Here is a 12,103-nt window from a genome sequence, read left to right as displayed (position 1 = left end):
TTACATTAAGAAACAGTTTCATCAACTAGTGACTGATATTCTTTTATATAAGAGCTATAACTTAAATCTCACACTAAACATATTATATACATTCTCGTCAGTGTGGCTAATTTCTCAACCAATACAGATTACAATTCATCAATACATTTTCATTGTGATTTTTTTGGCTATATTATTTCTATAGATTCACTAAATGATAAAATAGCCACTTATGGTCTACAATTAACTTATGTTATGTGCTTTACCAGGAAAACTGAGGTCAAAGAAAAAAAGAAAAAACTTCTACCTCCTAGAAATTTCAGGAAAATCTAATAAAGGACCCCTCTCCCATTTTTGGCAATTATCAGAAAATCTTTTTTAAAAAGAAAGTACTATAATTTGCATACATTCTTGAATTAGCTGGAAATGTTGTTATCATAAATTCAAGATTCAAATCTTTTCCTTTTTTTGAACTGAAATTAAAAATGAAATTCCTTACAATATATGCTTAACTGTCATGTTTATCTAGATTAAAACCATATTTTGCATGTAACTGACAATGCAAGGCTAATATCAAACAAGCTGGATTTAACATCAACTCTATTAGATTACAACATCTACTATGGATAATGATGCAAGAGGAAGAAAGAATTTAGTTTAAACTCAAAGCCAAAATTAGTTCACAGTACTAATTGAAAGTTAGACATAAGGAGTCTAGTAGATTCATTAATATTTGATGGATTCTAACAATTTAATATGTATTAAGATGAATTCTTGCATGGATTAGTTTAAATAGATAATACAGGAATAAAGATTAGCATATGTGTGACCCTGGGCAAATCACCTGACCCCACTGCCCACCCTTACCACTCTTCCACCAAGGAGCCAATACACAGAAGTTAAGGGTTTAAAAAAAAAGTGCATTGTTAACCAATCAGGAGATTCACAATAAATAAATAAATAAGCAAGCAAGCAAGCAAGCAAATAAATAAATAAATAAAGATAGGTAGATAGATTAGCATATTGCAAAATGTTTAGGAGTCATAAAGAAATCTCCAACAAAGACACAAAAATCATGGTCACAATTTTTAGGTTATCAGGCTCCTGAAATAATCAATAGGACAAAACATTATTTTACCTACTAGAAAATTTAATTTGTAACAAAGCTTTAAAAAAAAATCAACTATTCTTAGACTAGACACTGATTTCTAATCACCTGGTTTCAAATAATCCAATTGCTCAATTTTTTACATAGAATGATTGTCCTAACTTTAACTGGGAAGAGTAGGGCCATTTTTTTTTATCCAATTACACTGAAGGTAAATGGAAAAACTTTCCTAATACAGCAGCCATAAGCTTTTGAATACTCTATATTTAGTTAATTATCACAGTCTACTTTATAAACATACTACTTATGACTCAACCCAGGAAATTCTAACATCAACTCCTCCTTTAATTTAATACTCTTCAGCCTTGAGACTCTCAAAAGAAAACCTAAGAAACCTGCTCATCATTACCCATATAAACTACCTGGACGGATTTCAAAACTATAATTAAGTTCTCTCCTTACTCATCCTTTTCTTCTTTCTACACTCAATCTAAACAAATCCTCTCCACATAAAACTTACATAATCTATCCTTCCATTGATTTCAATACAAATTAAATCTACTTCTCAAAGTCTCCATATATTTAATTAAGTTAAAAGATTCCATTTATTGACAAAATATAACCAACATCATTAGATGAAATGGAATTGGCTCCTGAATTATGGTGACAAATGACTTTTTCCATTTTAAGAGTCTTTATATAAAGATAAAGAACAAAGAACATCACCTGCCTTCCAGGAAAAAAAGTTCGCTAAGAATTTTATGTATCTGCAAAGCTTTTTTAACTTGGTCTAGGAAAAGTCTGTCAACCCTAAACCTTAAGTACAATGAAAAGAATAGTAAAGATTCCATCTGTTTTTTTACTACTTTATTTTAATTTATGTTTAAATCAACATTAAGGATAGGAATGGGATCTGAATGAGAAAAACATCTCAACATCATGTCTAGCACACATTATTTATGTCAGTTTTAAAGTTGCCTAAATCAGAGGCATCTTTGAGTGCAGCCATATACAGCTTAAAATGCAACTGGGAAATATTTAATAAAATAAAAATACACAGGGCATAAATAATGTTAATGTATGGCTTTCTAAGTCAATAAACAGCACTGTTTAGTGGCCCTGTTTCTATTTGAATCTGACACAACTGTCCTAGAGCACTGGAGAGACTATGCGACTTGCCTTAGGAGTGTCAAGAGTTTAAAACTCAGATCCTCCCAACTAGCTCTCTATGCACTCCAGTGCTTCTCTTCAACATGCTCATTAAAAAAATTTTTGGTCTAGTCTGTGATTTCATCTGTCTAGGAACTTTCCCATTGTTAAGTTTTAGATACTTGCTCATGGTATTGGTTAATTTAGACAGGATTACACAGCTATTATAAATTAGAAGCAGCACTTGAATCCAGATCTTCCTAACTACCTTGCTCTCCACAATAGTATACTAGGTTCAAAGCAAAAGTTAAAAGCACCTGTTAAAACACAAAGTGTTTACAGTTTTTAGTATTAGAACACTGATTCACAATTTTTTCCCTTCCTAACTACCTTGCTCTCCACAATAGTATACTAGGTTCAAAGCAAAAGTTAAAAGCACCTGTTAAAACACAAAGTGTTTACAGTTTTTAGTATTAGAACACTGATTCACAATTTTTTCCCTATCTTAATCACAAATTCAAGTGTTCAAGAGACTCATTCAAGGGCAAATTAACAACTTTATGATAAGTCATACTGTTTACAGTAGGTCCTCATATTATAGGACCAATGTTCAATGTCAAATAAACTGAAAATGGAGCATAATAGCAAATCTCATTATTTAATAAGTATTTCTTATACAAACATACCTAAGCACTTTACACCTTTCCTTTGGCCTATCAAAGCTACCAGCACCACTACTCTTGTACTTTGGAACCATTATTAATAACTAAACAGCATTAATGAAACAAAGAGAAGCACTGCTCTGACATCAACAAGGCTTGTTACAAGCAAGAACTCCAGGTAAAGACTGATGGGGGAGCTAATGATTGATTCAAAACAATGCAGAGACCCACTAATACTTCTCAATGAGAACAATTATGATTGGGTGAACTGCTATAAGACTTTACACAGCTTGAGGAAAATGGCAAAGACTTAATGTATAATTAAAATTTTTTTAAATAAAAATATCTTACTTTTGTCTTTATTTTTTTCCAATTGCCAATTTCATATACCTGAATTCACGGGTGTTGATTTCAAGTAAATGAGGTCCTACTGTACTTTCTCTTCATTGAAGCTGTTGACTGTAGCATTTATAAAGGATACAATGGAGAAAATGATGAAGCCAAACCAGTCCATTTTATTCCAAAGGTTTGATACTTGTTGACAAAGACTGAAATGACTGGATAAAATTAGATTTCAGAATTATTCATGATTTTTATCTGAGTTATTCCGGCATCCAATGGGTAATTATTTTTATAATTAAAATTTTACTGTTTCTTACTTCAAACAATTAACAAATAGGGTTTTTTCCCTAAATTTAGCCATTTAAGTATCAGAAATGAATAAAAACAATGCTAGATAGGTACACCTACTAATGAATATAGGCTATAACATATATTAGATACAGTGGGGAAAAAAAAAAGTCTGAGGACTTGATTTTGTGAGGTCCAGGAAACAATCAGTAGAAGTTATAAAAAAGGCGAATTTAGGGGAAAACTCCTCCAAAATTATAGCTACCCAAAAGTGGAATGGACTGCCTTAGGATGGTGTTGCTCATTAGTAGTCACAAATCAGAGTGGGAGCTAAAATTACTTTAAAGGTCAGAACTCAATTCCCTCATTTTAGAGTTGAGGAATATGGAGGTTATGTGACTTACCCAGCTAATAAGAGTCAAACTACCATTTGTAGTATAAGGGAATTCTTGTTCAAGTGTGGGTTGAACTAGATCACCAATGAGGTCCTTTCTCAATTCTTTGATTCTATGAAAATTTGCTATAGTCTAGAAAAAAAGATATCCCAAAATTGGGAAGGAGCCATAGTTACAAAAGTGCTCCCAAAGCACTTTAAATAACACCCAGTAAGTCTTTCAAAGTATTCTATTTACTTAACTGGGAGAATTTTTTCCCAATGAAACATAGCTCCAATTTGACAATCAAAATCAAAGGCAAAAAAATATTCATTTCACAGATAACTTACCTGTAACTTATGTACTCTGAAAATTAGGAAATATCTCAATTTATCATACCTCTAACTAAACTTGTGTTTAGACGGCTCATTAGAAAGACCTAAGTTCTATAATTTTTTAGAGCAAAAATTTTGCCTGGTACAAACTCTTCCTAGTGCAGAATAATATGTTTTGCAGACCACAAATGGACTAAGGAATTTTAAGAGACCCTTTAGGGAGGACTTGTGGGAAGATACCATCTAGAGTAGCACAGGGATATTAGAAAGGATACTACTATCAGATCTCAGATTCACTGAGGTATTGAAGAGGGCTTCAGATTTAAAAGAACACAAAATTCAAGTGCATAACAGATAACCCTATACAAAAATGACTTAATTCTGCCATCACTGAGCAATCAAGCATAGCAAGACCTAATTTAGAGAAAAGAACGAAATGTAATAGAAAGCCTTCATAAGTCGTTGCTCAAGCAATCTGCCCCAAGTCAAAAGTAAAAATATTACAAATGTTTAACAAAAATATGAAAACAGTATAACTAATGTCAACTTTTTACTAATCTCAGAAAGAGCTTTATACGTCAGTATTTAAGTTCATATCCCCCAATTCAATTTATTCCTAAAACACTTTTATTTCACAGAACCATAGAACTTTAGTTTAGACTAGATATTCTCAAAGGTATTTTGCTGCTTTATTCATTTCCTATCTTATGGTTGTTGACATTTTCTTATGTAGTACGACTTTAAGGGGAAAAAAGATGTAACAGGGGCAAGGTATGTGACTCAGTAGATAGTTTAGGGCTAGAGATTGGAGATCAGGATTCAAATCTGGTCTCAGACACTTCCTAGCTATGTGACCATGGGCAAATCACTTGACTCCTATTCCCTAACCCTTACCCCTCCTCTTCTGCCTTGGAACCAATACTTAGTAGTATGGAGTCTATGACAGAAGGTAAAAGTTAAAAAAAAAAAACTTTACCCTCTGTCATTTCTCTGCTTTATAAAATGATACTGTCCAAAAAGATGTAATTTTGTTGACCATCAATATATATCTAAGTCTACACAGCCAAAGGCACCGTGTAAAGATGCACATCATGCACCTGTGTAAAGAATAGAAGACTAAAATTTAAGAGGGGGAAAAAACAGAAGATAAAAAATGTTTATATCCTGAGGGGATTTTAAATTGCTTGAGGGAAGTATATACAGGAAAACGACAACAGAAATGTAAATTAACCTGATAGAAATTTAATTATAACTACTAAACAGTGTTAAACAATTAACCTAAAAAAAATTAGTACCCAATGTCCTTCAAATACCATAGATGAGGGGAAAACAGGAAGTGTGTGTATCATCAAAACCTTAACATTTCTGCCTTTGGCTGTGATGATCAGTAAGTCAGATGGAAAGGACTTCAGAAACAATCTAGTAGAATCCCCTGTACAACATATCTAACAACTGATTAACTGATGGATCAAGTTTTTGCCTAAACACCTCTAGTAATGCCCCTAGCCCCCCAAAAAACAGTATTATTTAGTGGATAGGAAATGCAATCAGAAAGTTCCTTCCCACCTTCATGGGTGGGAAATGGAATTGGAAAGACATTAGTTCAAATTCTGCCATGGTGTGATCCTGGTTAAGTCAATAAACATTTCTGTGCCTCAATTTGCTCATTTGTAAAACAAAGTAGTTGGATTTGATGGCCTGTGTTAACATGACATCTTTTAAAATGCCCATTGCATTTTTCCCCCCATTAATTTTTGTCTTAGTAACTCCTGTATTTCTCTCTTGCAAAAAATTCATTTCGCTTAGAGACAAGAACAATTAGAAGAAAAACTTATATGGCTAAAAATGAACTTAATAAAAAGTGAATTGAGTCTGGTGGTGTCAAGTATGTAAAGTTTTCTGAAGTTGATAAATTTGGGATCCGGAGAAAATGTTAAATATACAAAAAGACAATAACTAGGTCTCAGCAGATTCCTTCCCTCATCTATATTTAATATTCAATAACTACCATAGCAGTTGATAATTTATATAACCCTCCAGATGTGGTGATTGAGATTAAGGGAGGGTGTGAATAGGGGAGAGGTATTAAAATTAGTTAACATTTGAAAAAAGTTATCATCTAGGCTGTTTGGTAGGGAGAAAAAAAAAGATCATTAATCATAAGCCCCATAGCAGGCTGAAAAGTTCACTATTGTTTATCAATAACAACAATGGCTTGCAGTTTATATAGTTTTTACCTATATACCTTTGGACAAGGATCAATAAGAATATTTAACTCTATTAGAAAAAATGGATTTTGTCAATTTATCTACAAGATTGTAACCTGCCTTTATTTTAAAAATAAATCAATAAAATTTTATTAAGTGCCTACTTTATGCCACTCACTAGGCCTCTGAATACTACCTTCATCACATCTCATTCGCAGAGACAAAGTCCCTAGTTGTAAAGTGTAACATGAATTCTTAGTCTAGGGTCCATAAACTTTTCTTTTAAACAATTGTATTTCAAAAGAATCGCGTTTTCTCATATACTTTATAGGATAGCGATATTCTTTTTTTTTAATTTACATACAGTAGGGGATATCAAAACAATTTTACAAGGGGCTGCCGAAATGGTTCACGGCACACCAAAAATTTTTTTAAAAATGGGGTCAACGTGTACTCTTGACAGCGCGTACGTGAGTCTCTAATTAGCAAAGGGATGAGAAAGCCCTTTGTGGCCGCTGGGCAAGTGCTGTCACCTAGGTCAGATTTTTTTATTACAAGTCCGGCCCGGTCTTCGGGATTTCCAAATTAAGGTTTTGGCTTTCTTGGCCCCAAACCCATCTTCCACGCAGTCTCTCCGTTTCCTCCGTTCCTAGTCTTTCCCTGGGCCACTCTCTCGCCGCCTTCTTTCTCCCTTCTCAAATAAAACTTTGGACCAAGTCCGGAACCACGCACGCAGTGCGGTCCCTTGAGATGTGAAGGGGACGCGCGAGAGAGGTCTCGGGGGTGGGCGCCTCCGCGTGCCGTCCCCGGCCTCAGCCAAGACTCACCCTTCACCTCGCTGGGCCAGAGACCCGAGGCTTTGGCTCCCGCGGCCCCGCCCCCAGCCCACGTCGAGCCGGAGCTGCTCCGGCTACCCAGGGCCCCGCAGGCGTGACGAAGCCCAACGGGCCCCCCACCTCCGGCCCCATCCGCGCCTGAGAAAAGGGGAGGGGAGCGCGGGGCCCAGCCCAGGGCGGGCACTGTGTGGCAGAGGCACCTAGCCCAGGAGCCCACCACGGCGCTAGCCAGCCCAGGCGCCAGAGCGCGCGCTCTCTCCCTCACGCCGGCCCCGCCCGCGCGTATCCTCACAGCCACCCCCATCAGGCGCTCAAGCCCCGCGCGCCTTTTTCCTTTCATCTCGCTCACCGCGTTCTTTTTCTGCACCATCTTATCCATCTTCTTGGCGATGCGAATGATCTCGTCCTCCATGGCTCTGGCAGGCTTTGCAACCCCACCCCCCACACCCCACCCCGTGGGGCCGGGACGCGGGAGAAGCCGGGCAAAAGGGCGATGTCAAAAAAGCGGGCAAGGGAGAGGTGAGCAAGAGTCTACGGAGACGTCACAGACAGAAGAGCTACACCGAGGTCCGAGGCCCAGGTCCCTTCAGCAACAAATAAAGACCGGGCGTCGGCGATTGCTCCTCCCAGGCGCAGACAGTGTCAATCAACCCATTGGCTGCGCTGGGCAGGCAACACTAATCGACCTCCGATAACCGAAGAGAAAGCGAGTCTAGGGCGCCAGCAAGAAGCGGAAGTGGTTCCCGCTCAGCCCCATCTGGGCCCCCCCGGAATCTTTGCCGCTGATGGCAAGGCGAATAACCGACCCTAAAGACTACCCAGAAAGTCCAGTCTTGATAGACTCAAAGTGCACGAGTAAAGTGGCAGGAAGGAGGTTCGAAAGCCTACTCTGCACCGAGGCTTATGTCTGCCATCCTCTTCCAGGACTTACCATCCCGCCTCCCTCGTCGCTGGTTTCGGTGCTCGTTCATAGTCCCGCGCATCAAACCCAAATTGTCCGAATAGTTTATAATCCCCTTCCAAATCCGCTTCTCCGATTTTCTATAGATTGCCTCATGGCTGACAGAGAAAACCCTCCACAAATCTGGCTCTCTCACCTACTTTTCCAGAGCTTTCCCCATTATCATATTACACATTCTGCGTCCGAGCTAAACAGGTAGGTCTGTTCTCCAAACTTGACATGCCATCTCCCATTTTTGGATAGGAGCCCTGAAAGTTGCTCTACCCTCCACAGTCCCCATGTTAGTAATGCACTTTCTCATCAGTCTTAGAATCCATAGCTACCCTTCAACAAGTACAGTAAGTTATCAAGCTGTCCCTGCCCATTTCCTATTGAGATATGCATATATCTATATCCATATACACACACACAAGAAGTACAAGGTCAGGGGGGCGGGGAAGGGATGCACATGCATGCTGGGGACATCAGGAAAGGCCTTTTTTAGAACTTGATGCCTGACCTGAGCTTTTGAAAAGAAGCAGTCAAAGGATGTGAACAGTTTCCAGATTAAGTCAAAGCTATTTATAGTCATATTTTGAGAAATGCAAATTAAAACAACTCTTGGAATATTATCTCATCTAGCAGACTGGCTAAAAAGGCCAAAAAGGAAAATTATAAATGTTGGAGAGAATGTGGGGAAATTAGGACATTAATACAATGTTCAAGCTGTGAATTGACTCCACCATTCTGGAAAGCAATTTGGAATCATGCCCAAAGGGCTATAAAACTGTGTATACCCTTTGACCCAGCAATGCCAAAGAGATTTAAAAGCGGAAAGGGGAATCTATTGTGGCATTAAAGGGATGTCCATCAATTGGGGAATGGCTGAACAAATTGTGGTATATGGTGGTGATGGAATACTATTATGCTAAGAAACAGTGAGCAGGATAATTGGAGAAAAAGCGCAAAAGATATACATGAACTGATGATGCAGGGCAAAATAAGCAGAACTGGGAGGGTATGGTTCACAGTATTGTACAATGATCAACTGCAAAAGGCTTGGCTAGTCTCAGCAATGATCCAGGATAATTCTGGACGCATGACAAAGAAAGCTATCCACCTCCAGAAAAAGAATTGGAGTCAGATGCAGATCAAAGAATACTATTTTTCACATTAATTTATGGCTTTATTTTGGAATTTTGGTTTTATATGCATACTCTTACAACAACCAATATGAAAGTATGTTTTGTGTGATAAAACATGTATAATTCAGCTCAAACATGTCAAAAATTTATTACACATAATTGGGAAAATAAAATATCTTTGAATAAAGAAAAAAACAATGGAGGCAGGAGTAAAATATTACTGGGGGGGGGGGGGTGCAAAGAGGACCAGGGAATGCATGCCACATAGGAAAATAAACTACTCAAAGGCACAGGGAAGAATCCTTTCCAACATGAGTAGAAGCAGTCTGTTTGACTAGACCAGGGATGGGCAAATTTTTTAAAGAGGGAGCCAAAGGAAAGGAAATGCTCATCTGTCAGTTGGTTTCTAAGGCAACTCTTTCAAAGTTTCATTGTATTGTATCCTACTTATTGTATTTGTCAGATTAGGAATAATGTCGAGCAGCCGGATAAAACATTTCAGGGGGGCCCTGCATCTGTCACATGAGCCGTTGTTTGCCCATCACTGGACTAGACCATATACCTTGGACCTTTTGTTCAAGCCTATGTGAAAAGTGAAGTTATGTATAAGATGGGAAAGAAACATTGGAACCAATTGTAAAAGGTTTGAAATCCCAACCCCCTTCCCCTAAAAAAGTAGAGAAATTTTTAAGGTCTAGAGATGTTAAGTTCTGAGTTCAAAATTAGATTCAGACATTTTCTAGCTGTGTGATCCCTAGACAAGTCATTTAACCCCCATTACCTAGCCCTCACTACTCTGCCTTAGAACCAAAATATAGTGTTGATTCTAAGACAGAAAGTAAAGGTTCAAGAAAAAAAAAAAAGAATTGGAACTTAAGAGAATAAAGATCCAGACTCTTTCTCACAATTAGCCAGTGTAAAATGACCAAATTCAGCTCAGGTGTTTAAAAAAAAAAAAAAAAGCCCTTTTCCTTTACCTTCCTGCTCTCTTCTTCAAAATATATTTTTAACTATGTGTACAGTGTCATGGCAGTATGTAAGCTCAAGGGCAGAGGGTTGCTTTTCATATTTTTACCCTTAATAACCTTTATTGCCAAGACTTATGATTTGATGGTGTATGGCACACATCTTTTGTAAGAAAATTCCTTTTACAAATACAGAATTGTGCTGAAATTTTTAAGAATCATTACCTGATATCCCAGAAAAGTGACTTGTCCAGCATTGCATAGCCATTATATTTCAAGAACTTGAACCTAGATCTCACCAACTCTGAAGCCATCAATTATACAGCAGTATACCAGCTTCCTCTGCTCTTAAAATGATCGAACCATTTTTCCTGTTTAGCACCACCTTCCATCCAATCTCTGCTAACTCAAAATCATCTACTCTTTACTGTCTCTCTACTCACATTCAACCTGGTGCCAAATCCATTATTAAACCTTTTTTATCTGGGAATCTATCTTCCTATTCTCACTGCTGCCAATCAAGCTGAGGCATTAATTACCAGCTTACCTGAATCATAGCAGTTGTCTCTTATCATGGCTCACCTGTCTCTGATCTTCCCATATTACAACCAATTTAAACTTCTTTATATAAAGTATGATAATATTGTTGCTGCTTTAATTCTTTAGCTTGCCTTCAAGGCCTTGACAATTTGGCTCTAAATTTTTAGCTTAATCAAAACTTCTCATTCAGTATCCTTACTGATCGCAATCCCATTCTTTCAACCTCCCTGTACTTTTATTCATATTTTCCATGGTTCAGATTTTTTCTCACTCCTCTGTTGCCTTTTGAGATCCTATCTTACAATTTTTTTTAAAAACATAGATCCAATAGCATCTCTACTGAAGCCTTGATTCTTCCAATCTACTCTGACTGTAGAGGGCATTGAAGTAGAACAGTGGAAAGTGCGCTGAGCCCGAGATCAGGAAAATCTGAATTCAACTTTGGCCTCAAATGCTACATCATATGTGACCCTAGGCAAGTCGCTTAACCTCTACTTCAAGTTTCCTCAACTGTAAAATGGGAATAATAGCTCCTATCTCCCAGGGTGTTGTGAAGATCAAGTCAATAATTATAAAGTGCTTAGAACAGTACCTAGCACATAGTTATATAAAAATGTTAGGAATTATTGCAAGGTATTTTAAACCTCACATATACTTTGTAATTATTTTGCATTATTTGTGTCATGTCCCTTGGCCTGTAAAGCCCCAAAGAGCAAGGAACCATGTGATCTGCACATACTAGGTAGACCCTTTTCTTAGTTGAATTGAAAGCATTGGTATTCCCCTACTAAAACAATCCTTAATTGGCTAAAGTCTAAACACTCTTTTCCAATACTTATGGACCTTCACAATAACCCCAACCTATCTTTCTAGTCTTGGTTGTCCTCATATTATTCTCAAGTCACTACAATGTTCTCCAAATCTTTACTTCATGCTGTTCCACTTGCCTGAAAGTCCTCCTCCAACATCTCCAACTGAAAAAATCTGACATCCTCAGAGGCCTAAATCAAATACTACCTTCTCACCTTTCTTGATCCAATACAACAAAATATGTATTTCTAACTTCATCTGCCAAACCCAAGCAAGACTGTACCTTCTCCTATGATACTTGCCTACCTTGGACTATAGTTGGTATTTGTGTTATTTGTCTTCTGACACTCCACACATACACTAAACTGTAAACTTCTTGAGGCTTTCAAGAGGCTTTATCTTTTGAAATTAATACTTGTTATT

At 37.5% G+C, this 12,103-nt stretch overlaps 1 protein-coding gene across 2 annotated transcripts in view; it reads right to left on the bottom strand.

Annotated features, from left to right (window-relative positions):
* Window positions 1–7,852, bottom strand: part of TCEA1 (transcription elongation factor A1) — a 31,394-nt gene extending 23,542 nt beyond the window's left edge. For both annotated transcript variants that reach the window (XM_044658014.1, XM_044658015.1), the window contains exon 1: window positions 7,630–7,852. In XM_044658014.1, coding sequence (XP_044513949.1) covers window positions 7,630–7,692 — 63 coding nt within the window. In that variant the 5' untranslated portion in view covers window positions 7,693–7,852. The remainder of the gene's footprint in view (window positions 1–7,629) is intronic.
* Between the last annotated feature and the right edge of the window lie 4,251 nt (window positions 7,853–12,103).

Source organism: Gracilinanus agilis, chromosome 1, assembly GCF_016433145.1.
Source record: "Gracilinanus agilis isolate LMUSP501 chromosome 1, AgileGrace, whole genome shotgun sequence".
NCBI lineage: Eukaryota > Metazoa > Chordata > Mammalia > Didelphimorphia > Didelphidae > Gracilinanus > Gracilinanus agilis.
The sequence above is the reverse complement of the archived record's forward strand: the minus strand, read 5'-3'. Positions and strand labels throughout refer to the sequence as shown.